This window comes from Bison bison, unplaced genomic scaffold (assembly GCF_000754665.1).
Source record: "Bison bison bison isolate TAMUID 2011002044 unplaced genomic scaffold, Bison_UMD1.0 scf7180017864376, whole genome shotgun sequence".
Lineage (NCBI taxonomy): Eukaryota > Metazoa > Chordata > Mammalia > Artiodactyla > Bovidae > Bison > Bison bison.
In genome coordinates, this window is record NW_011494948.1 from 13130557 (window position 1) to 13157982 (window position 27426).

General features: G+C 42.2%; 1 protein-coding gene across 1 annotated transcript in view; it reads left to right on the forward strand.

Moving 5' to 3' along the window:
* ADAMTSL1 (ADAMTS-like 1) overlaps positions 1–27426 on the forward strand; it is a 496626-nt gene that overhangs the window by 333258 nt on the left and 135942 nt on the right. The window contains exons 18-19 of the mRNA XM_010857061.1: positions 4166–4319; positions 5687–6812. Coding sequence (XP_010855363.1) covers positions 4166–4319; positions 5687–6812 — 1280 coding nt within the window. The remainder of the gene's footprint in view (positions 1–4165; positions 4320–5686; positions 6813–27426) is intronic.

Consider the following 27426-nt stretch of genomic DNA (forward strand, 5'->3'; position numbering starts at 1 on the left):
CAGTCCAAGGGTCTCTCAAGAGTCTTCTCCAACACCAAAGTTCAAAAGCATCATTTCTTCCGTGCTCAGCTTTCTTCACAGTCCAACTCTCACATCCATACATGACCACAGGAAAAACCATAGCCTTGACTAGACGGACCTTTGTTGGCAAAGTAATGTCTCTGCTTTTGAATATGCTGTCTAGGTTGGTCATAACTTTCCTTCCAAGGAGTAAGCGTCTTTTAATTTCATGGCTGCAGTCACCATCTGCAGTGATTTTGGAGCCCAGAAAAGTAAAGTCTGACACTGTTTCCACTGTTTCCCCATCTACTTCCCATGAAGTGATGGGACCGGATGCCTAAGGTGCCAGTAAGTAAAGGAGACCTGTAGAACAGTATCATGTGTACTTGAGAGTTCAGACTCAAAGTCAGGCAAACTTAGGTTCAAATCCTGACTCTGCTACTTACTGGCTGTGTAACCTTGGGCTGGTTACTTGACCCTTCTAGGCTTTAGTTTGCTCAACTGAATATTGGCGATGATAGTTATGTCCACTAACATGGTTGTCAGTTATAAATGATGCAAATAAAGTACTCTGTGCCTAGTAAAAGTTAACCCTTATCATGGTTGTGATTTTCTTCTGTCCCTCCTCATTGTCAGGAAAAGGAGAGGAAATAAAAGAAAGCTCTTAACTTGACTGGCTGGACCCAGGATTATGGTTAAGACTTCCCATAGGCTCTGCTGGTCTTCCTAGGAGGCAGAAGTTACATTTTGAGAACTAGGAATAGTTAGCCCTTTTATCCAAGGAATGTTACTAGGTTCTGCATTATCTGGGTTGATGAATGGAAATTCCAAACATTGAGATGGGGCTGGGAGTGGTGGGATTTTAGCCCATATTCACTGGGGATAAACTCGAGCTGGTGCCATACAAAAGTGCTCCTGGGGGTGTTCACAAAGGCTTCAGTTGGCCCTGTTATCCCCACAACCCTTCCTTTGGCCCTCTGGCTGGGGTAAGACTTGCATTCCACACCCCCCACATGACTCCCTTTGGAGAAAGGAAGACCTGGATGATCTATGGGTGTTTTTCATCCTCAACTATCTGGGCTTAATCTCACGGTTACTGCACAGAATCCCTTAGAGACAGAATTAAGCCAAAGTTTTAAACACTTCAAATAAAATTACTTTCAGATTCTATTCTGAGAAAAGGTCTCTCAAAAGACCTTACTTCTTTTCTTTAAAAGAAACACTTGCATCTCTTGAAAGAGTTGGCTATTCAATATTTTTAAGTCATATTTTTATGGAAATTCCTTCCTCCCCCAAGCATAAAAGAAATTAAAGTCAGAGCAGTCAATTTTAGAGCCAGAAGGAACTTAGGAGATCCTATAGTCTAGTGGTTCTTTAAAAAATTAAAGCCACAAAACACTTTTTTTTCATTGAAATGTTTCAATGAAGTCAAAAATCTAAAACAGAACAAATCAGAGTTATTTGGTGGAAGTGTGGGTAGGGGTCCCAGATCCCCAAATGATTGGGTCTGTAGATCACTTGAGAAGCCCCAAAATCACATCCTCAACATAGCTAAAGAACACACTTTGAAAAACCCTGCTCGAGTGCAGTTTCCCTGTTTCAGAAATGTGGAAATTGAACCTAGAGAAAGAACTGGATTTGACCAGAATCATAAACTGATCTTCTAACACACGGTCCATTTTTCCATTTCTGCACTTGGCAACACTCAAATGACCAGGCTTTTAAAATTTCCAGGCTCTCTACACCCATTCCACCTGAGCCCTGGATTTGGTGCTGTCATTTACAATAAAATAAGGGGTGGGTGGAATCTGGAATCCACGCTCTTGAGGGAGCAAAAGCAATGGGCTTGATTCTCATCTCCATGTTTTGCATCTTAAATATCTTTTAGGGCGGTGGATATCTCAGTGCATTGCATGGAATAGTTCATTTCCATGGGCTAGCATATGAAACTTGGAAACCTAAGATACTATTTTTTGGTTTCTACTGTCATTTTTCAAGTTAACGTGGCATGCTGCCATGACCCTAGTTCAGGCCTTTATCATCTCCAGCCTGGACTACTGTGGCAGTCTGCTTAACTGACATCCTTGCCTCCCATCCATCTCCTACTCCTATCCCTCCCAGACACTGTTGCCAGATTAACCTTCTCAAAACACCTCCTTCATCATTTCATTCCTCCCTTAAATGGCTCCTTATTGCCTTATGGACCAATTCCAAACCTTCTGTCTGAAAATTAAAAGTCTCCAACATCTGGCCCCAAACTACCTCTTGAGCTCCTGACACTCTCCACTTGGCCTCTCTGTTCAGTCCAACTGGTTCAGCTCTGTCCCCAAGCCTGCCTTGGCCTTGAGCACTGAACTCTTCCACCTTGATTCTCGATAGTTCCCTGCCTTCCATGCTTACTCCTGGTTCTCTAAACCCATCCAGACTCCAACCATCTTCCAGACTGCATTCACCAATTGTTAGCATTCATTTTATGATATCAATACTTCACTTACAATCTTATATTTTTACTAAGTTCTTTTATTGCTATTTCTTTAAACAGCTTTATTGAAGTATAATTTATATTCTTTAAATTCAACTTAGCATAATGTCTTCAGTGTTTATCCATGTCGTAGCACATTATCAAAACATTCCTTTTTATGGTGGAGCAACATATTCTATTAGTATAGACATACCACATTTCATTTATCCATTCACCGGTTGATGCATGTTTGAGTTGTTTCCATTTTTGCCTATTAGGGATAATGTTGCTATGAACCTTAGCATACCAGTCTTTATGTGGATGTATGTTTTCATTTGTCTCAGGTAAGATACCTAGGAGTGAAATTGCTGGGCATGATCAGATGATAAAGAATCTGCCTGCAATGCAGGAGACCCGGGTTTGATCCCTGGGTTGGGAAGATCCGCTGGGGAAGGGAATGGCTCCCCATTCCAGTATTCTTTCCCAAAGAAGTCCATGGACAGATGAGCCTGGTGGGCTACAGTCCATAAAACCCATACAGTGGGTTGCAGAGAGTTGAACATGACTGAACAACTAACACTGGAGAAGGCAATGGCAACCCACTCCAGTACTCTTGCCCGGAAAATCCCATGGACAGAGGAGCCTGGTACTCTGCAGTCCATGGGGTCACGAAGAGTCAGATACGACTGAGCAACTTCACTTTGACTTTTCACTTTCATGCATTGGAGAAGGAAATGGCAACCCACTCCAGTGTTCTTGCCTGGAGAATCCCAGGGACAGAGGTGCCTGGTGGGCTGCCGTCTCTGGGGTCGCACAGAGACGGACATGACTGAAGCGACTTAGCAGCAGCAGCAGAGCAACTAACACACACACGATAAATATATGTTTCTTAACTTTTTAAGAAACCATTAAACTTTTTCTAAAAAGGCTGTATTTTACATTCCCAGCAGCATTACAGGAAGGCTCTAATTTTTCCACATCCTCACTTATGATAATAACACTTATTATTGTCATTTTGATTATGAAAATTCTAGTGAATATAGAGTGCTATTTCATTGTGGTTTTGATTTCCATGTTCCCTAATATACCATTTCATTTTAATAATGCATTTGGATTTCTTCTCATTATTTGATAACACCCCTTTGAGGTTAGGAATCTTTTACATACCTTTGTCCCATAGCATTTAGCATTCCACCTCAAACAAAGTAGATGCATAAGAATTATCTGATACTTGACATTAAAATATTATAATTAATTTGTAAAGGAAGGAGAAAGGAATTAGCATGAATTGAATGTCATTTCTGTGTGTGAAGTTTTAAAATATATTATCATTGAATTCCCAGCCTTGCCAAATAAGTTATAAGAAGTGAAAACAGACTCAGAGTTTAAGTGGCTTGCCAACTAGTGACATGCAGTACTGAGCTGGAATCTGAACCGTGGACTCGCTAACTGTAACTCTAAAGCCCAGACCATAAAAGTAAAATAGGTGAAATGTCCACAGGAGACTTGAGACCAGAAAAGAGTGTGGCTACAACGTGGATGTGTCTTTTCATACTGTAACATAATTAATTTCTCTCTTTCTCAGTTGCTATTGCTTTTCTAAGCAGTTTTTCTCATATTTTGGTGAGTTTGAGAATCCATACGAAACCCACTAGCCTCCAGTTCTCCGCATTTACATGCATTTGGCCTTTCTTCCCCCACCAGTGTTCCACGAGCTGCGGGGAGGGCACCCAGACACGAAGTGCTGTTTGCCGGAAGGTGCTGAAAACCGGTGTCTCATCAATTGTCAATTCCTCCCTGTGCCCCCCCCTGCCATTCTCTTCATCCATCAGGCCCTGTATGCTGGCCACCTGTGCAAGTGAGTACGTCAGTGCTCTGGGATGGGGAGAGAGCAAGAGCGGTAGCTTTCCCTGAGCCCGAGAGCAGTGGGGATAGTCAGGCAGTAAAGCCCTCAGAGGGCATCAGGCTGATGATCTCAGCTAGAGATGGAAAAGGAATCTTAATTACACGTGGCCAGGCAGAAGGCTCTTCTCCACTGGGGGAAAACCAGCTTGCAGGAGGTAGAGCAAAGTGCACTTGCTGGCATGTGGAGATCTGGAAGCTGGAGTCAGTATATTACTAATGAAGTCTAATGTGACCCACTCCAGGATTTTAAACTAAACAGTGTGTTCTGTTTACTAGTAACCCCTAGAGGTATAACACTTCTGAGGTCTTCTCTCCATGTATATGGGGGCCGTGATGCTCTGTAGGACCCAAAAGGGAGACATTCTCCTTCTCTTTGTCCTCTGCTTCTTTTTATGATTCTGATTTCTTTCTTTTTAAAAAAATATTTGTAATTATTTATTTTAATTGGAGGCTAATTACTTTACAATATTGTAGTGGTTTTTCCCATACATTGACACGAATCAGCCATGGGTGTACATGTGTCCTACATCCTGAACCACCCCCCCACCTCCCTCCCCATCCCATCCCTCAGGGTTGTCCCAGTGCACCAGTTTTGAATGCCATTTCATGCATCAAACTTGGGCTAGTGATCTATTTCGCATATGGTAATATACATGTTTCAATGCTATTGTCTCAAATCATCCCACCCTAGCCTTCTCCCATAGAGTCCAAAAGTCTGTTCTTTATATCTGTGTCTCTTTTGCTGTCTCACATATAGGGTCATCGTTACCATCTTTCTAAATTCCGTATATATGCATTCCATATATATACTGTATTGGTGTTTTTCTTTCTGACTTACCTCACTGTGTAATTGGCTCCAGTTTCATCCATTTCATTAGAACTGATTCAAACATGTTCTTTTTAATAGATGAGTAATATTTCTTTTTAAAAAATGTCCTTTTAAAGAGAGGAACTGTCTTTCTCCTAGAATCACCCTCCATCTAGAACCCTTCCTTTCAGTTTCTAGGGTTAGAAGGCCCCAAGAGAGTGATAGCAGGTTGCCCAGCTGCACCTCCTTAGCTCTCCCCTGCTTGATTGTGGCAGCAGCTTGATGGCCCACACTTGGTAGCCAGCTCCTCCCTTAAAACAAGGCAGGAAATGAAGGCCCTGGCCAAAGCAAACTCTAAAGCACTTTCCCTCTCCTTTCTTTGGTCCCCATCTCTCTTTCTTCTCTCCACCCTCACCTTTTCCGCTCTCTCTTGTCGCTGCTCCTCACTCTACCCTTTCTCCACTCTCCACTTCTCTTTCTCCATCTGTCTGCTTTCGTTGCTTTCATTCCAGGGCCCGGGCGGCCATCCACAAAGCATAGTCCTCACATCGCTGCAGCAAGGAAGGTCTACATCCAGACGCGCCGGCAGAGGAAGCTGCACTTCGTGGTGGGGGGCTTCGCCTACTTGCTCCCCAAGACCGCGGTGGTGCTGCGCTGTCCCACGCGGCGCTTCCGCAAGCCCCTCATCACCTGGGAGAAGGACGGCCAGCACCTCATCAGCTCTGCCCACGTCACTGTGGCCCCTTTTGGGTACCTAAAGATCCACCGCCTCAAGCCCTCTGATGCGGGAATCTACACCTGTTCGGCGGGACCAGCCCGGGAACAGTTTGTGATTAAGCTCATCGGAGGCAACCGGAAGTTGGTGGCCAGGCCCTTGAGCCTGAGGATCGAGGAGGAGGCCCTCGCGATGAGGAAGGCCAGCCCCAAGGAGGCCCTGCAGACGCACAAACACCAGAACGGCATCTTCTCCAACGGCAGCAAGGCCGAGAAGCGGGGCATCCCCGCCGACGCTGGGGGCCGCTATGACGACCTGGTCTCGCGGCTGCTGGAGCAGGGGGGCTGGCCGGGAGAGCTGCTGGCGTCGTGGGAGCTGCAGGACTCCACGGAAAGGAACGCGTCTTCAGAGGAGGACCAGAACGCCGAGCAGGCCCTTCTGCGTCTGCCCTTCACCATGGTGACGGAGCAGCAGCGCTTGGACGACATCCTCCGGAACCTCTCACAGCAACCCCAGGAGCTCCGCGACGTCTACAGCAAGCATCTGGTGGCCCAGCTGGCCCAGGAGATCTTCCGCAGCCACCTGGAGCACCAGGACGCGCTCCTCAAGCCGTCCGAGCGGAGGGGCCCCCCGGTGGCCATCCCTCCCCATAAGCATGTGTCTGGCTTCAGCAGCTTCTCCCGGATCTTGTCCACTGGGGAGGGCGGGGGCGGCTCCCGCCGGCCGCACCGCAAACCTGTCATCGTCCGCAAGATCTCCGCCGCCCAGCAGCTCTCTGCCTCGGAGGTGGTCACCCACCTCGGGCAGACGGTGGCCCTGGCCAGCGGGACACTGAGCGTGCTTTTGCACTGTGAGGCCATTGGCAACCCAAGGCCCACCATCAGCTGGGCCAAAAATGGAGAAGAGGTTCAGTTCAGCGACAGGTGAGTTTTGCAGTTACCTGGTCTGGGAAGAGCTGGGGGGAAGGGGTCAACTTGTGCGGGCACCCTGTTCATTCTTCCTTCAAGGTGTTAGCAAGGATAGAGCTTAGAGTATTGGGCCTCAGGGACCTCTCTCATCATGGGTTTTACGCTCTCTCAGTACCGATGGACTGTTTAAGCAAAGATAAAGTATTTAATTTCTCTGAACTGTATTCTCTCATCTTTGTAAGATAATGGTAAGAATGCCTACAACCCTCAATCCCCATAGGATCGCTGAGATTAATGAGATTCTCTCCAGATAACTCTGAACCTTTGGCAGGAAGCTATCATTCCAGCCCAAGGCATTATTACATTACTGTTTTTGTGAGATGAACCGCTGAAAAGCTTGCACACCAGGATACTGTCTATGTGTGTGTGGTCCCCCAGGGCTGGGGACAGAGTGCAGCCAGCACCTGCTGCTCCCCGTGGGTGAGCCCATCCTCTGTCTGCGCTGGACAAGGCTGTTTGTTCCAGAAAGCTTTTATTCCCGGTTGGATCTGTGATTAATTATCCTATTATTTCTTGGTGTCTCTGTTTTTGTGTGTCTTTACTGGGATGACAGCATGCATTTGCAGGTTTCCTTGGGCCATGGCCATTCATAATGTAGAATCAATAGTGATAGAAGAGGTAATAATAGTATTTTTTTTGTACTATCTGTGTGCCAAAACCATGCCTTGCTTCCTACGTACCTCCTCTGTAATCTTTATAAACAGGCTTGTCCAGCCTTGACAACAAATAGAGCTGGCATTGACTGAGTAACAACTGTCTTCCAGGCAGGTGTAAATGCTCCGTGTGCTTTATCTCAGTGAATTCTAACAGCAGCCCTAAGAGGTAGTATAATTTTTATCCACACTTTACAGAAGAGAAAACCAAGCCTAGCAACTTACTAAAGATCACATTTATTAGGTGGCAGAGCCAAGATATGTGACAGAAATAAGAAAGGCAGCCAATGGAAGAATCACAGTCTATGGATGAGAGAGGAACTTTAAGGTCTGTGCTTCAGAGTCCTCATTTTAACTTATTATCTTCACTGAGTTCCTGAAGCATGCTCTTTTCATTAAATGTCCTTTTAAATACTATTGTTCAGTTAATCCTCTTCACTGGCCTGCTTATGAGTAAGGAAGGAAAGAAGGCAGGATATAGTATGTCAGGCAGTGTGCCGGGTTTATTTATATGTCACTACATTTGTTCTTCTGACAGTCAAGCCACTAGATTGACATTATCCTCCAGTTTCACATAAGAAATTGAAGTTCAGCAGCTCACCCAAGGTCACACTTTAGGAAAGGCCTGATTAAGGATTCAATATCAAGTTTATTGGATTCCAAAGAATAGTTCTGTCTGCTCTTCCGAAACTTGATGAACAAACATGACTTTGTCCATCCGGCCTACACCTTGTGTGTTTTTGAAATGTCGACAGTATTGCTTCTCAACCTGAGCCCTTACAGATCAAACAGCTTTAATAACAATACTAATCATTTTTTTTCTATGACACTCTGCTCAATGCTTTAAAGGTATTATCTTGTTTAATCTTAAAAAAAAAAAAAAAAACAGCCTTATGAGATAAATACCATTACTGTTACAACATCAGTAATAAAAAAGCTAAGGCACAGATGTTGGACCAACACAGAAGCACTGGAGACAAGGATTGAATGCAGACAGTTTGTTTTGAGAGCCTATAATGGTAACCTCTCCTCTTGTTTGCTTCTTGATCCTCCCCAGCATAGATTTTCCTTGACCAGCTTCTCTGCTATGATCCCTGCAGTTCTTTCGAGAAATCTTTGTAAGGAGTCTGTGGGTTAGGCTAAAGTTGCAGTAAATCACATTGAGGTCACTGGGTCTCAGGGGGCAGCTCCAACATCAGACCCCCAGAAGGACGGGACTGATTGAAAGTTGTCCCGTGGTGCTCAGGTGAGTGGTGCACTGGAACTGCCTCTGTCATTGCACCGGTCACACCTATTATGCCCAAACTGTGCCATGCCTGCCATCAGCCAGTTCCTATTTTACTCATATCTTCTGGGCCTGTTGCCCTGAACTGGTGTTATTGAGATCAAAGGGAATAGCAGTTGGCTGTATGAGGGGAAAGATGGGAATTAACATTTCTTGACTAACTCCAGCCACTGTATCCCCATGCCAGCAACTTCCACAGCCATCATCTCTTAATGTCCACTGCCAGGTGTAACATACGAGCTGATAGCCTTATTTCAGAGATGAGGAAACCAAGGTTCACAGTAGTTAAGGAAGCTGACCCCTGTTAAATAGCTAGTAAATGGCAGAATCAAAAGAATAAATTCAAATCCAGTTCTGCCCAATACAAGCTCATGTTGTTTTGAGTGACTAAGTTCATGTTTTCATGCATCTCCTATATTTGATTCTGGATACCAAGTTGCCTCAAGACGCCTGCTGTTTTCTCCTAGCCTTTTCCAGGGTCCCTTCCCTACTTCCTCCTAAAGGGTTTACAATGACACAGGCCACTGAGATGGGGAAGGGGATGATCAGGACTTTGTTCTGCCTGGAACTTCAAGGAGAATATTGAGGCCATGGCTTACTCAGGGGTCCCAACAACTGCCTTGAGTGCTGGAGTTTATGAAATCCAAGGATCATGCCTCATCTTGGTCACTGGTGACTGCAGGAAAAATGTGGGAGGAATTAGAAGGACTGAGGTCTTTGGGCTGGTCTTGCCAAGGCCCTTTGCTTTCCATGGCCTTAGTCCCTTCATTTAAAAAGTGAGGGAGGTTGTAGCAAATCATCTCTGATCTACCCTCTTCATTCCTTGATAGAAGGTCACAGAAGGTTAAAACCCTTGTGCTAATGGAGAGTGGGGAGAGCCTTGAGCATGTTACTTCGAAATTTGTCCTACAAGTTATCTTCCGAGTGGTTCACAGAGGTTCATTGATCACACGAGTTTGGGATATGCTCGCTTAAAGTTAAACGTATGTATTTACTTCTGGACTTTACTTCTATTTTTTAATATAGTATTTGATTTTTTCTTTTTTTTTATAAAAGTAATGAAAAGGCTATAAAAAATTCAAATAATACCTGAATCTATAAAGTAAAAATGCAGATCTCTTTCATGCCCCCAGTTCTATTCCCCAGAGGCTGTCAGTCTTAATAATTCAGTATATACCCATTTAGAATTTTTATATATTTTACTGTATTATATATGTCACATACGCACATAAGATATGTGTTTTTTAATGCAATGTTATGTTTACAAATTTGAATTAATTTCTATTCAACAACATGTCTAGGAGACATTTCAGAATAGTATGTAGAGGTCAATATCACCTTTTTAAACCACTGATTACTGGTCTTGAATGTATTTAACTAACCCTCAAGGGAAATTACTTTGGTTTTTCCGTTTTAAACTCCTATAAGCATTCCAACATGTATAGCATGCAGTGTTTTCCAAGTACTTCTTTGATCAATGAATAATTTTTTGGTCTAATAATCTCAAGGACATCAATAATTCTTAAAATACTACTTTTGCCTTTTAATTTTTACCTTAATGGGCATTAGGAGTCTAATGGCTTTAAGATGAAGAAGAGTCAGCAGAATCTTGCTAAAAAAAGAAACCTGGCAGCCAGTTGCTAAAGATGAAAAGTTGTAGGCCTAGGACAGAAGAGAGCAAATTCTAGGTCATGAGCCACCAGGATATTAGTGGGAACAGGGGATTACATAAAGAAGGAAAGCACAGGGACTTAATGAGCTTCCACTGGTTAAGACTTCTCTTTCCAATGCAGGGTGTGTGGGTTCAATCCCTGGTTGGGGAGCTAAGATTTGTGGCCAACAAAACAAAGCATAAAACAGAAGCAATATTGTAACAAATTCAATAAAGACTTTTAAAAAATGGTCCACATTAAAAAGAAGGAAAAAAACCACATAGGGGTCATGAGCAAACAGTACTACAGTTTTTGCCACTATCAAGATATTTTTTCCAGATCTAGCCTTAACGGAACTTTTTAATGCAAGTTAATGGCATGCAGTAGGGAAAAATAAGAGATTTCCGTTTCTGATCCTTGACATCATAATTTTTCCATTTTGCTTAGCTAGCCAGTAAGAAATATGGCTGGAGCTTAGTGTTTTATGCAGTTTTCCAAGTGCTGTTTGAGAAAATAAAATGGTTGCATCTGTACAGAACACACAGGAGCCACAGAACTGCCATTGGGACTGCTCTGCTGTGGCTGTTGGTGACCTCTTTTGTGTTGGATTTCATTGCTTGTCATCATTCCTGTGTCTGGTAGCGGTTCAGAAATGCTCATTTATTTTTAAACAGAGAAGTGCTGAAATGCTCGGTGTTATAGTTCAGTTAGTCTGTTTTTGCTTAGTACCCAAATCCATCTTTCTGAAAGAGTCTGCAAACTTCAGCCGGCTATTGGTCTGAAGGACTTTGCAGATATATTGAAGTACACTCCGAAAGCCTGAGCCACCAAGAAAGTGACTGAAGTCTGTTGTCTTGGCTTTTAAATATGCCAAAGCTTGACTTAAAAGAAGCTGGCTTTCAGAAAAAATCACTAATATTTCAGATACTACTGCATCTCATCAGGTGTATAACTTACTAGTTAAAAGGAATTCACCTCATTCTTAGAAGCACATGTCAACTTCTTAAGCAATCGTTTACAAATCGTTTAGTGTATTAAAACATCCTGATTCTTCCTAATTCCTACTTCTTCCTTTATTTCACATACGTTCCCATGCTTACTCTGAACCAGACCGCATGTTAGATTGAGGGATGGAGGAAAAAGAGGCTCATTCCCTGTAAAGGCAACTCAAACTCTAGTTTGGAAACCAGAGAAGTAAATGCAGGGTGTAAATGCTAAGTGAAAGGAAGGCATATTTCTTTATCTCATAAGTATTAATCTATCTGTCATATACCAGAGACACACCTACTTGCTGAGAATATTGTGGTGAATGAAACACAAGTTCTCTTGCACTTCATGAACATTTAGATATCTGCTCAAATGGCACACGTCGGGAAGAAAACTTCCCTGCTCATTCTGTCTAAAAGAGCACTCCTTATCATTCTCTGACCCTTTAACTCTATTTTACTCACAGAATTTTATCATCTTCTGACATATCGCATATGGATATGTTGATTTCCTGTCCATAATGGTAGGAATTTTCTTTACTGCTGTGTCCCCAGTGCTGGAAAGAGTACCTGGCACTAAACAGGTACTAAATAAACAGTGAGTGAATTAATGAGTGAGTGCGAAGCAAGACTGTAAACACAGAAAAGGACACAAGAAAAATAGCAGATGGTGATGAGTGCTGGGCAGGAAATGAAACAGGGCTTTGAGAAAGAATGATCTGGTGACCTCAGTAGGTGAGTTACTCTGAAGAGGTGACCTGAAAGCCGAGAGCTGAGTGATAACCAGGGTCCAGCAATAGAACATCAGAAGAAAGAACCTTCCTGGGCAAGGGAGAAGCAGTGCAAAACTCCCAAAGGGAAGATGAGTTTATTGTGTTGAAAGAACTCAAAAAGAAGACCATTTGGCTGGAGTGTGGCAGGCTGAAGGTAGAGGTGATATGGGATGCCATGGGGGCAACCAGAGACCTGGATGAGAAGTTGGGGTTTTGGTCTGAGCACCACAGGGAGATTTTAGAGGCTATTAATCAGGAAAGTAAAATGATATGATTTCCATTTTTATTGACCCACACTGGCTACTTTGTGGTAAGTAGATTATAGACAAGCATGAATAGAAGCTGGGGAGCTATCAGGGGGCCCTTTGCAGTTGTCCCTTCAACTCCCCAAGTATCTCTGTTGGCCATTTAGTAGTGATAGGTGCCAGAGAATGAGATCATAAATAAGGAAATGTCCCTGCTCTCCAGAAACTGAGATATACTGGAGGGCTACTAGAGAATACTACACTCCAGTGGTTTGAAAACATTAATATTATCACTCTTAAGTAGCTAATTTATAACCTGGAAATATTTCACATATAGAAGGCTATCTTAGGTCCCCCACCAAGGTTGTTAATTATGCGTTTTTAAAATCCTTACCTGATATTTCCACTCCGTTCATGATGGAGTTCTCTTCTATTTGCCCACCTTGCATCTGGGGCCACATGTAACATAGAACATACACTCTTGTGTAAAGCCTCCTCCCCCACAAAAAGCTTATTTCTAGTTTGTTCAAAAAGAAGAAAGTTGTCTCACAAAACATGCCTTATCTAATCTGAGCTCTCAACAACATTCTACACAGGCTGAAACCTTCTTTCTAAAAACGCTCTCTTACTACTTTAGAAACCACACACACTTGGCTTACTTCCTACTTCTCTGGTTATTCTATCTCAGCATCTTTGGGATCCTTCCTTCTCTACCCACCTATTAGCTACCCACTTAGAAGTCTCACTCTGTATACACTAGTGATCCCTTGGCTCCAGGACTTCTCTGTATGCTGATTCTCCTGTATCTAGCACAGAGTACATCTTTCTTCTGATTCAGATGTAAAATTGTCTGCTAGACATACTAACCCAGATGCCCCACAAAAGGTCAACTCAGTATCTCTAAGGACTTTCCAGGTGGTGCTAGTAGAAAAGAACCTACCTGCCAATGCAGGATGTGGATTTGATCCCTGGGTTGGGAAGATCCCCTGGAGGAGGGCATGGCAACCCACTCCAGTATTCTTCCCTGGAGAATCCCATAGACAGAGGAGCCTGGCGGGCTATAGCCCATGGGGTCACAAAGAGCTGGACACAGACTGAAGTGACTAAACACACATGCACAATATCTCTAAAACTAAACTCCTCAGTCCTTATCTCAGTAAAGAATACCTCCAGCCATCCAGCTTTCCAAGCCAAAATATAGGTATGCCTCAGAGATAGGGCAGGCTCAGCTCCAGATCACAATAAAGCCAATATCACAATAAAGCTAATCAATAATTTCTTGTTGCCCAGAATATATAAAAGTTATGTTTACACTACACTGCAGAGTGCAATAGCATTATGTCATAAAAGCCAATCTATATTCCTTAATCTAAAAATATTTTCTTGCTATCATCTGAGCCTTCACAGAGTCACAGTAGTAACATCAAAGATCACAGATCACCATAATGAATATAATAATGATGAAAAACTTTGAAATATTTGCAAAAACCACCAAAATATGACACAGAGATGTAAAGTGAGCAAATGCTATTAGAAAAATAGTACCAATACGGCCTGGATATGAGGGGAGTTTGGTAGAGAACGGATACACGTATATGTCTGGCTGAGTCTCTTCGCTGTTCACCTGAAACTATAACAACATTCTTAATCTAACTATTGTTGTTCAGTCACTAAGTTGTGTCTGACTCTGAAACTCCATGGACTGCAACACGCCAGGCTTCCCTGTCCTTCACTATCTCCTGGAGTTTGCTCAAACTTATGTTCACTGAGTCAGTGATATCATCCAACCATCTCATCCTCTGTCATCCCCGTCTCCTCCTGCCCTCATTCTTGCCCAGCATTTGGGTCTTTTCTAGTGAGTCGACTCTTTATATCAGATGGCCAATGTTTTGGAGCTTCAGCGTCAGTCCTTCCAATGAATATTCAGGGTTGATTTCCTTTAGGGTTGACTGATTTGATCTCCTTGCTGTCCAAGGAATTCTCAAGAGTCTTCAAAAAGCATCAAAGTCTTCAGAAAGTTCAAAAGTATCCATTCTTTGACTATACTGATCTTTGTTGGCAAAGTACTATCTCTGTTTTGTAATACGTTGTCTAGGTTTGTCATAGCCTTTCTTCCAAGGAGCAAGTGTCTTTTAATTTCATGGCTGTAGTCACTGTCTGCAGTGATTTTGGTGCCCCCCAAAATAAAATATGCCATTGTTTCCATTGTTTCCGCATCTATTTGCCATGAAGTAATAGGACTGGATGCCAAGGTCTTCATTTTTTGAATGTTGAGTTTTAAGCCAGACTTTTCACTCTCTTCTTTGACATTCATCAAGAGGCTTTTTAGTTCCTCTTCACTTTCTGCCATTAGGGTGGTGTCATCTGCATATCTGAGGTTATTGATACTTCTCTTGACTGTCTTGATTCCAGCTTATGATTCATCCACCCCAGCATTTCACATGATATACTCTGCATATAAGTTGAATAAGCAAGGTGACAATATATAACCTTGACATACTCCTTTCCCTATTTTGAACCAGTCTGTTGTTCCATGTCCAGTTCTAACTGTCACTTCTTAACCTGCATACAGGTTTCTCAGAAGGTAGGTAAGGTAGTCTGGTATTCCCATCTCTTTAAGAATTTTCCATAGTTTATTATGATCCACACAGTCAAAGGCTTTTGTGTAGTCAATGAAGTAGAAGCAGTTGTTTTTCTGATGATCCAGTGGATGTTGGAAATTTTTTTAATTAATTTACTTTTTAATTGAAATATAATTGCTTTACAGAATTTTGCTATTTTCTGTCAAACCTCAATATGAATCAGCCAAAAGTATACATATATCCCCTCCCTTTTGAACCTCCCTCCCATCTCTCACCCTATCCCATCCCTCTGGATGTTGACAGTTTGATCTCTGGTTCCTCTGCTTTTTCTAAATCCAGCTTATACATCTGGAAGTTCTCAGTTCACATACTGTTGAAGCCTAGCATGAAGGATTTTGAGCATTATCTTGCTAGCGTGTGAAATGAGGGCAATTGTATGGTAGTGTGAACATTGCCATTTCTTCGGTATTGGAATGAACACTGACCTTTTTCAGTCCTGTGGCCACTGCTGAGTATTCCAAATTTGATGGCATACTGAGTGCAGCACTTTCACTGCATCATCTTTTAGGATTTGAAATAGCTCAGCTGGAACTCCATCACCTCCCCTTGGTTTGTTCATAGTAATGCTTCCTAAGGCCCACTTGACTTTATACAGCAGAATGTCTGACTCTAGGGGAGTGACCACTCCATCGTGGTTATCTGGTTCATGAAGACCTTTTTTGTATAGTTCCTTGTATTCTTGCCACCTTTTCTTAATCTCTTCTGCTTCTGTTAGGTCCTTACTATTTCTGTCCTTTATTGTGCTCATCTTTGCATGAAATGTTCCCTTGGTATCTCTGATTTTCTTGAAAAGATGTCTAGTCTTCCCCATTCTATTTTTTCCTCTATTTCTTTGCATTGTTCCCTTAAGAAGGCTTTCTTATCTCTCCTTGATGTTCTTTGGAACTCTGCATTCAGTTGTGTACATCTTTCCCTTACTCCTTTCCCTTTTGTTTCTCTTCTTTTCTCAGCTATTTGTAAGGCCTCCCCAGACAACCATTTTGCCTGTTTGCATTTCTTTTTCTTCGGGATGTTTTGGTCATCACCTCCTGTACAGTGTTACAAACCTCCATCCGTGGTTCTTCAGGCACTCTGTCTACAGATCTAATCCCTTGACTCTATTTGTTACTTCCATTGTATACCCCGAAACAACATAAAAAGCTTTTTAAGTATTCAATAGAAGCCATCAGATACTAAGGAAAAGAAACAAGGAAAAATAGCACCAATAAGCTTGTTCCATGCAGAGTTGCCACAAACCTTCAATTTATTAAAAAAAAAAAAAAATAGTATGTCTGAAGCACAAGAAAGTGAAGTGCAATAAAATGAGGCCTGCTTGTATTTCTAGACTGTTCCAGGTCTTCAATGGGTCTTTCACCCTCCACTGACCTCCGTTCCCACTGCCTGTCCTTGGCTTATGTGTCAGCTCTCAATGATGGCAGCAGCCTCCTAACTCTATATTTGCCTTCTCAAGACCAGGGATTGGCAAATTCCAGCCAGTGGCTTTACATTTTTTAAAGAGCTTATTAAGAATGGCTTTTAAAGGATTATTAAAAGAGTCGTTGAAATTGAGCCCAGAGCTGTTTAATTAACTTGCTTAAGATCCCTCACTTAATAAGTAGTGGAGCTAGGGTTTGAACCCAGATAACTTAAAGGATTATGAAAGGAATGACTTTTGTATTTTTAAAGGATTATTAAAGACAAATAAAAAGTGGAATATACAACAGAGACCATAGGTGGCCCTGAAAGCCTAAAGTATTTGCTATATGTCCCTTTATAGTAAACGGATTCTCACTTCTGCCCTAGATCATTGACATGCTACTGCCAGAGCATCTTTCTAGCAAAGTCATCCGTGATGCTCCCAGGCTTAAAATTTTTCCCTTGGCCTGCCAGCATTTGAAGATGATTTCCAAATGCCCTAGCATGATATACAGTGTCCTTTATCATCTGATGTCTGCCTACCTTTCTTGCTTCATTTCTTACCAGACCCCTCACTTCACCCCACTGAGCTCTGCCCTTCCACGATACCCAGTTACTTGCTGTGTATGAGTTTGCCTGGGAACTTCCAGCCACTAGAAGTGAGTAAGAGCAAAGAGTTAATATCTTGTGGTGCCTTAATCGCCCATCACATCCAGGCCAGTGGAGAAATCCTCCTCATCATGGGCATCATTGCTAAGAGTTATGAGCACTTGCTTTGAGCTACAAGATGTTCTCAGTGTTTTATAGATGTCCATTTATTTTGATGTTGTTGTTCAGTTGCTAAGTCGTGTCTAACTCTTTGCAACCCTATAGACTATAGCCCACCAGGCTTCTCTGTCCAGGGGAATCACCCAGGCAAGAATACTGGAGTGGATAACCATTTCCTTCTCCAGGGGATCTTCCTGACCTAGGGACTGAACCCACATCTCTTGCATTGGCAGGTGGATTCCTTACCACTGAGCTGCCAGGGAACACCTCACCCCATTTATTCCTAGAATAACCCTTTCAGGTTACTATTCCAGTTTTACAAATATTAAAATTGAAGCACAGAGATTGTTAGATTCAGTCTGGCCCCAGGGATCCTGTTTCTTTGTATTGATTTTAACCTTGGTTGAATACATGGGCTTGCCCCTGTTTTAGAAAGAAGCCATTGGGGTCAGCTGAATTTAGCATAATCCAGCATTCTATCCTCTAGCCGGCTGGCTTCCAATATGTGAGGCTTTTGTTTTTATTGTGGCATGTCTGTTTCAGGGAAAGACTTTTCTTCTCTCAGTCTCTCTCCCTTTACATATACACACCCAGCTGTAAATATGCACAGTGCTCAGCACATAATAGGCACTCAGTAAACATTATTATTGTCACATCTGTGTTTGTATCTCTAATCATGTGTGTTTACAGCATTGACAGCCTGTGCATGTATGTGTTTAGGTACCTTGACCACAAACAAGATGAAGCTGAACCATTTCTTGCTTTTCAGTCATTCTGCTAAATACTGAACACTACCCAGGCCTTTCTATTCTGCACCACATTTGAGTTGAGATTCAGGCAAAAGCTGAATTTGCATTTGGAAATGAGGCATGCTAGCTGAAAAATCTTGTAACTCCGCCCCACATCTAATACCAGGAAGCTCATGTCATTATGGACAAATATATGTCCAGTATTCCTCCATCTGAATCCAACTCCAGAAACAACACCTATAAGGATGTTCAGATTCTCCCAAATTTCCAGAGGGAGCTGGGTTACCAAACTGGGAAGGGAGGCTGATTGAGGATCAATCTTTTCCTCTGAGAAAGATCTACATACTGCTGATAGTCCCACACTGGCAGGGAAGCCCCCACTTTCTACCCAACACCTTCGGTCTAAGAGTGAGCCTGTAGTCACATACTCCTCATAGCTCAGCTGATAGAAATCTTAAAGCATTTAAACAAGACTTTCCTAAAGGTCATGTGACTGTTCAGAGGAATGCAAATGAACATAAAGACAAATATGAAACTAGAGACTTGGGAGAAAATACTGATTCCTTCTTCAGTTCAGTCGCTCGGTCATGTCCGACTCTTTGCAACCCCATGGACTGCAGCGTGCGAGGCTTCCCTGTCCATCACCAACTCCTGGAGCCTGCTCAAACTCACGTCCATCGAGTCGGTGATGCCACTCAGCCATCTCATCCTCTGTTGTCCCCTTCTCCTCTCCTTCTTAGGGATGGAGAAACAGCTCACAGGTGCCATTTCATCTATATGGAGCCCTAGGGAACAGGCTAATGCCAAAGAGTTTCTGCCTTTTGATCCCTAAGCCAGTCCCTGCTTTCTTTCTGTTGTGGTTCTGGGTGCACCCACCTCACTCCACCAATCCCTTTTGTCAGGAGGAGCAAGCTAATGGTTACAGCAGTTAACCCTGAGGACAGCCCACAATGGTAGTGAACAGGAAGGCTAGAATCATAGCATCTTAGTTCTGCCACTTAATAACCACAGGAGTCTAACAGCTCTGAACCCTTGTTTTCTCATTAGTTAAAATGATCATAACCACCCTTCAGAAAAGTGAAGAAGAAGAGAAATATTATCTGTAGTATGCCTGGCACACAGTGGATACACATTTGATAATATAATCATTGTTCATTAGAGATGAGGCCAGTGTACCATACACCATCTTCCAGGATGTCACAAAATCAAGAGCATTACTCTTATTTTGAGGAACCCCTGGGCAGTTGCTGGAAAACTAGCACTAAAAAGGTGTCTAGGAAAACACAATGTGATGGAGAATTGGCAGCCTATATCCAGACAACAGGAGAGTGTGCTTATACTCTACGGACAGTTTTTTCTGATGTTTTTGATCTGGTAGGATAGAGAAATATGTATGCTCTAAATGTTTATACTTCCCAGAAATCTCTGGACAGTGTTCCAAAGTGGTGTTGAATAGAAGATGAATTAAGGAGTATTTGGAAGGCTTTAGCTCGGGCAACACAGAGTATCCACAGATGGAAACTTCTTCGAATGGAAGAGAGAATCAGATGGAAAATGCCTCCAGGGTCAATTTCAGAACCACACTTGTGAATAATGCTATATGTAAAAGTCATAAGCACATGAAATGCAGTTTCTAAGTTTGTAGATAATATAAAAACTGGAGGCTGGGCAGATAGTGAGGGAAGAAGAAACCAGTTTCAATTTGGTTTGGCTTGTTTCCTTTATAGAAAAGGAAATGGAGATGACAAATGTTTTTCCCAGTGGAAAAGTATAAGAAAAGCAAGTCAGAGAAAAAAGAGCCATCTCAGTAAATAGATAAAGCTTAGCCAAAAAAAAAAAAAAAAGATAGAAGATCAGTGCAAGGTCACAGAAGTGACCGGTATGAATCAGAGAACATTAGAGAACACAAGACAATTAGTGACAACCAGTCACTGTCTACTCTCTGAAAAGCTGGAGCGTCTCAAAAGATCCCCCTAACAGTTAATTTATTCTTCCTGGAAAAGTGGTCCTAACAAATGGCATTTCTGAAAAAGTGGTTAACATTTTAGTATAAATGAGGAAGACACCAAAACAAACCAGAAGTGAAAGTGCTTCCGTGTTCTAGGTTGGGGTCAGCAAACTTTTCTTGCAAAGGGCCAAACAGCAAACATTTTAGCTTTGCAGGCTATCCCGTCTGTCTCAACTATTCAGTTCTGCCAGTGGAGCATAAAAGCAGCCATAGATTCTTAATCTGCTGTGGCTGAATGCCAATAAAACTTTATTTACAAAAGCAGGTGACAGCTGGCTACAGTTTGATGATCTCTATTCAAGGTAAATAGGAAATCCAGTCAGTCGTTTCATGCAGAGGTCTGCAGTTTGAAATGAATTACCTGGCAGGAAGATAGAACTACTCATATTAGCAAATTCAAGATTTTATGAATTTCTGAAGAGAAGGAAGCTGAAGGGTTTGGCAGAAAGTATTAGGACAGAGTTAAGAATGTGTGGTCAGTTGACCTTTCCCATTCCAAAAATATTTTCTATACTTCCACCTGGAGCAGTCATGGAGCTTCCAGCATTAAGTAACTTTTAGTTGGCAATTAAAAGCAGCCAAGGTTAAAAAAAAAAGTTGCCCTTGCTAAATGGTGATACAAAACTCTTCATGAACCTCAAGTCTGTTCCCCAAAATGTCTGTACAAAGTAAAACTCTCCCCTGCAAGGGTCTGAGCTACTATAATTTTTGGCTTCAGAAAAACATTCTTGCAGAAGATGTCTTCTCACAATATTCTTTCTGTCCTCTAGCTTCAAGCTACTTAAAATCTAGAAAATTCTTGTTAGCAATTGTCCATTTCCCTGAGTAACGACAAACCTTGGCACAAATTACCCCCCAACAAAAATGAGGCCAAACCACATGCCTTCCAGCTATTTAAAATCCAGAATATTCTTATTAGTGATTGTCCATGTCCCTGAGAAACATTGGCATATATTACACTCAACCAAAAATAAAGCCAAACCACATGCCTTCTTACTAGGCCCCAGTGGATGTTTGAATAGAGTCCATTTTTTTTAAGGTCAAAGGTCATTCCCCATTCCCAATTCCCTGCACCAACTGAGCAAGTTACTTTTCAGAGCTTTTGTGTCCTCTCTAAAATATGATAATGTCATACCAGTAACATGAACGAAATTGTATGAAGCTTGGACACTTGTCTACTGAATACCTGCTCCCACTCTCCCTTTGTGGTAGATTTGATTATCCTAATCTTAGGAATCCCTAAGCAGAAGAAAAGTCAGCATTTCAGGGTAAGACAGACCTCAGTACCTCCTCCTTGGAGTTGTGAGCTGATACTCTTTGCACAATATTCTTTAACTGCTTCTAAGCTCACTTTTTCCCAATTCTTACTCTTTTCCCAATTTTACTTTTTTTTTTTTTGCAATTGCAGAATTCTGGCATTTTTAAAAGTGTTCTAAAATATCAGTATCTGGTTAATAGTGTTAAAACAATTATGGAAATGACTAGTTGTCTTTATTCCGAGATTCCTGTGTTAAGAATAGAATTGAGGCTGCTGCCAGCCCAGTGTGCCACGTGGCCTCAGCCCTCTGCTTGTCTTTCCCACCCGCAGGGTTTCCACCAAGATACACCCACTGTGGCCCACACCCTGCTCGCTCACACAGCAGACCCCTCACCTCTTCCCCCGTGGCCCTGATTCATGTATTTTTTTCTTGAAAACTGTTCATTTCTCAGTCATTTACCCATGTCAAAGCAGCTCATCACAACATCCAGATTACATTAGGTTCAGATATGAAGAGTGAATGATGATGGCAACGGTAATGCTAATGATGTTGTTCAGTCGCTTAGTTGCGTCTAACTGTGACTTCAGGGACTGTAGCACCTCAAGCTCCTCTGTCTTCCGCTTGTCCTCTGGAGTTTGCTCAGATTCATGTCCACTGAGTCACTGACGCTACCTCATCTATCTCATCCCCTGTCACTCCCTTCTCCTTTGGCCTACAATCTTTCCCAGCATCAGGGTCTTTTCCAATGAGTCAGCACTCACATCAGGTAGTCAATTTTCTAATGAATAGTCAGGGTTGATTTCCTTTAAGATTGACTGGTTCTATCTTCTTGCTGTCCAAGGGACTCTCAAGACGCTTCTCTAGCACCACAATGCGAAAACATCAATTCCTTGGCACTTAGCCTTCTTTATGGTCCAGTTCTAACATCCGTATGACTACTGGCAAAGCCATAGCTTTGACTATATGGATCTCTGTCAGCAAAGTGACGTGTCTGCATTTCAGTACACTGGGTTTGTCATAGCTTTCATTCCAAGGGGCCAGCATCTTTGAATTTTGTGCTTGTGGTCACCATCCTCAGTGATGGTTTGGAGCCCAGGAAAATAAAGTCTGTCAGATTTGATTTTCTTGGTGATATCAAAAACAACCACTAAATATTAATAGTAACCTACACTTCCCTAGTATTTACTACTTGTCACATACTTTTCTGTGTTTTTGAAATACCTGGACTCAACATAGAATATTCACAACACCCCTCAGTTGGTGCAGTAATGCTCCTCATTCTGTGGATGAGACAACTTTGCCACTCAGAAGTAAATTACTTGTGCTAGGTTACAGAGCTACTGAGCGGGACAGCTGGGGGCTGGGGCCCAGTCCCTGTGGCTCTGGAGTCTGTGCTCTTATCCACTGTGCTATGTTGTCAAAATGATGATTTTCAGCTCCACTGCTTGGAAGGTCACTAAACAAGTGTTGTGGCTTCCCTGGTGGCTCAGATAGTAAAGAATCCACCTGCCATGAGGGACGCCTGGGTTCGATCCCTGGGTTGGGAAGATCCCCTGGAGGACAGCACGGCAACCCACAGTATTCTTGCCTGGAGAATCCCCATAGACAGAGGACCCTGGCGGGCTACAGTCCACGGGGTTGCAAAGAGTCAGACATGGCTGAGCGACTCAGCACAGCACAAACATGTGTTTATTAAGTACCCGTTCCTTGTGTGTACATGCTCAGTCCTGTTAGACTCTTTGTGAACCCATGGACTGTAGCATGTCAGGCTCTTCTGTCCATTGAATTTTCTAGGCAAGAATACCAGAGTGGGTTGCCATTTCCTACTCCAAGGGATCTTCTCAACCAGGAATCAAACCCAGGTCTCTTGCATCTCCTGTGTTGCCAGGCAGATTCTTTACCAGCTGGGAATCCCCATTTATTTAGCATGTCAGCACTACACTGAATACTGAAGTGACAACTATAAAAAGGAGTCCTTTTTTTTATTTATTTTTAATTGGAGGATAATTGCTTTATGGTATTGTGTTGGTTTTGACCATATAGCAACATGAATCAGCCATAACCCTTCCTCTTGAACTTCCCTCCCACTTCCCATACCATCATTCCCCTCTAGGCTGCCCCAGAACACCAGATTAGAGCCCCTACATCATACAGCACATTTCCACCGGCTGTCTAATTTTACATATGGTAGCGTGTGTGTTTCCATTCTGCTCTCTCCATTCGTCCCATCCTCTCCATTTCACCCTGTGTCCACTAGGCTATTCTTTATGTCTGCATCTCCATTGCTGCCCTGCAGATAGGTTTATCAGTACCATCTTTCTAGATTTCATATATATGCATTAATATATGATATTTTTCTTTCTCTGTCTGACCTACTTCATTCTGTATAATAGGTTCTAGGTTCATCCACCTCACTAGAACTGAGTCAAATGCATTCGTTTTTGTGGCTGAATAATATTCCAATGTGTATGTGTACCACAACTTTTGAGGTATTTGTTTTCAATCTAACTGAAGGGAAGAGATGTGGTAGAGTGAAAGGACTTCATAGCACAAGGTAAAACACCTCTGCAACGTCAAGAAAAGAAGGGATTCTCGTGGACTGTGGAAACACAGAAGGTTGAACTAGAACTTGTTCTTTAGGGATGGGGAGAATTTGAAAGAATCAGCAGGAAGAGGAAGAAAATGAACACTGCTCAAAACCAATGACAAGGAGAGTCAACGAGGCCATATTGGATGGAAAGATAAGTCTGTGCTAGAATGTGGGGCAGATAAGTTTGAAAAGATGAAGGAGACACTATTCTAAAGAGAAAGGATGTACCTATAATTTCCAAGTTCTAGTTGAGAAAATGGGTTTAAGAATGATTTGTTAGGATGAGAGTCTTGAAATGGTACATCATGGTCCATGTAGCAAATGAGTATTTCTGTGTCTAGAGCTTGAAATTTTCCTCTGACAACTGGAAATTCCAAGGAGGAATTTCAAAATGGAAATGTAGATTACCCCTACCTGTACCACTAAAAATTACTAATTTATTAGATGTATCTGATGCTTGAGCTGATGCCTTTTTACTTAGAAAATAGTGAGAAACTACTTCTTAGAAATAGTTCTTCAGAAATTGTAAGCTCACTCCTTTATTTGATCCTCACAAGATCTCTCTGAGATATTCTGCTCAATATGCAGAAGGAACATAGAGGCTCACAGAGCTGAAACACTTGCCCAAGACTACCACCTGAGTCCACGTCTCTTGACTGTACTTGGGAATCCTTTCCCCCACTGCAGTTTCACATGGTTAGCTGTGGACATGACTTTGAGAAGTGGGCAGTTACATACAGTGGTGTCTCCACTGAGCCAAGGATTTTGAAGGCATCATGATACCACCCCATGTACAAGATTTCTAGACCTTTCCTCAAGACACCCAGAGAAACTTCCTTACAAATGCAGAGAGAACTCCATCTCAAGCAGCTTGTGCTTGGTAGGACTGACCCAGGAGCACTTTGTCCATAACCTACTCATTTGGACAATGAAGGCTTGTGCAACTGAGACAATTATTTGTACTCTCTCAGGTGGTCTTTAATTTGTAAAAGACTTGAGAAGGCAGGCTGTCACCTTTACAAGTAAAGGTCACCAAAAAAAGCAAAACTGCTCTTTCATTTCCTAGCTAAAAACAATGGGCAAAGAAATTAAGCAGTAAGTTTTAGCCCAGTAAACCAAAAGGGAATGTAGGTGTGGAAGAAAAGCAATGAGTAGTAATACCTAATATGACTACAGCACCATTTGCTATATAGGTCTTAATTATGCCCTATTCCATGTCCCCTCATGTCCCCTAATTCCATAAATTCCACAACAACCCCAGAGAAATCTTTCTGGTTTTGTTTGGAAAGCAGCACTATGTTTCCATGCCTGTGCGTTCTAAAACAGGTCTGTCAAATCTGAAACCTAAATACAAGCTGACAGAAATCAGCTCCCAACAAATTAAGTTAAATTAATAGAGTAGATGCCTGAAATACAAAGAAAATCTTTTTTCCCCAGGAGTCTCTCTCTCTCTCTCTAGACGCCAGTCTAAATAGATTAAAGTAAACCTCAGTCTCCAGCAAGCCCTTTTCTTTGCCTTGTCACATTTCCTTGAGAGTCCTGCATGGGCGCCCTCCCCAGAAGTATTGCTCCGCCTAGTGGCAGCCTCCAAACTCCCATCTACCAATTTTATGGGAAGGAGAGGGAAATGGAGAGGGAAATGGCATCCCACTCCAGTATTCTTGCCTGGAGAATCCCGTGGACAGAGGAGCCTGGTGGGCTGCTGTCCATGGGGTCGCACAGAGTCGGACACAACTGAAGCGACTTAGCATGCATGCATGCAAAGATGTGATTGAAAGAAAGTACTGGACCAAGAAACCCTATTTCAAATCTTGACTTTGATGCTAAATAACTATGTACATCCTTGAGCTAAAGAGTTCAGTTTTATGACTACAAGCAATTTCTAAGTATACACAGTAAATAAGAAATTCAGATTCATCCTGTGTAGATTTTGTCTTAAGACAACATTTAAGACTGTTTTATGATGGCAAATACTTTAGTTTCTTTATCTTTGTATGCAGTCTATGGAATAGAAGACTGTATGAATGCCAAATATTCAGATCTATATTCTCTTTTTTTTTCCATTCCCATTATTCCCATCTTAGTTCAGACCCTTACGGCTTTGTACCCAATATGATGGATCTCCCCACTTCTCTTCACAAACTTTGTGTGAGTTCTTTTCCAGGCTCATACAGTCAGGAAGCATCATGGCTCACTCAGTAGCCTGGAGGAACTGTTACAGTAAGCTTACCTCCACTTAAAAGGAGTTAGTTGGGTCAGGCCCAATGTAAGAGTGGAGTTTACACTCTCTGCATGAGACCAGGCAGGTACAGTAGTTCTATGGGAAAAAATAAGATGATCTGACTATAGAAGCTAATAAATTACCTGGTGTGGTGGGGGGGTGGGCGGCAGCGGGGAATTGGCCAGTATCATGAACCCCTCTCACTTCCTTCCTCACAATCTTTTCATCCCCTGTCGTTTCTCAGTTTTAATTCTCTATCACAGTGTGAAGCATTACCAAAGGAAGGGTCACTGGATATACCAAGAGGAGGTCTGCAGCTTCCTTATATACCTCATTTTAACAGTTTCTTCTGCTGGATGGGAAAACATACTTCAACTGGGTTTTAGAAATTGATATGCTGAAATGTAGAAAAATAAAGCTTAGAAACAAAATCAAATTCAGAAGACCTATCTTCTAATCTCATCTTCTAAATATTCTCTTCAAGAACCTCTTCTGATAGAACTCTGATAGGGAAGCAACTATCCCAACAGCCTTGAGAATTTAGCAAATCTTCATCCCTGCCTTTTGAGGATGGTAAAACTGAATAATGATCCACTGAGTTCAGGAGATATCAGAGGACAGAGGAGCATGGCGTGCTGCAGTCCATGGGATTGTGAAGAGTTGGACCTGACATAGCAACTGAACAACAATAGCAAGTTCAGTCATCTTAAGTGATCAGTCTGTCAAGCCTGCTTTGATTATTCCTGTTTGGAAATTGGTTTGGAGGCATCCATATTCTTGAGAGATCATAAAAATTTAAATCATCAAGTCAGCATTTCATTTTTTTAATTGAAAACAGCCTGAATACGTGAAAAGATTTAGCAATAATACCATGCTGCATCTATTAAGATTCCTACTAAAAAAAAAAAAAAGATATTATCTAAATATTGTATGGCTTAGCAAAGATAAGCAAATTATACAATCATCTTTCTCTTATTATCTCTTTGAAATAAACTAACCAACTAGAGTGTAATTGTTGATTTTGAGAGAAAACACCTAACTTGGGTGGATGAGTGAATGAATGAGTGGATGAGTCCAGTCACAGTGTCTCATAGCCTCTCTGTCATCCCTCACAAAGTTTCAGCTCTCCTTCAATGCCACGGAAGCCAAACTGTTCCTGTAATAGCGGTGATGGTCTAAAATGGCACTGAATCAAACACAATCATCCAGAAATCTCCCTTTAGCTAAGGTTTTCAGTTTCCTTCCTCACTGTTACCAGAACTGCCCATACATAGTGAGACCGGAGAAGGATTGATGCAAGCCCTGATTTTCCTCTCTCCTGCCTTTCCTCCAACAGGAGGTAA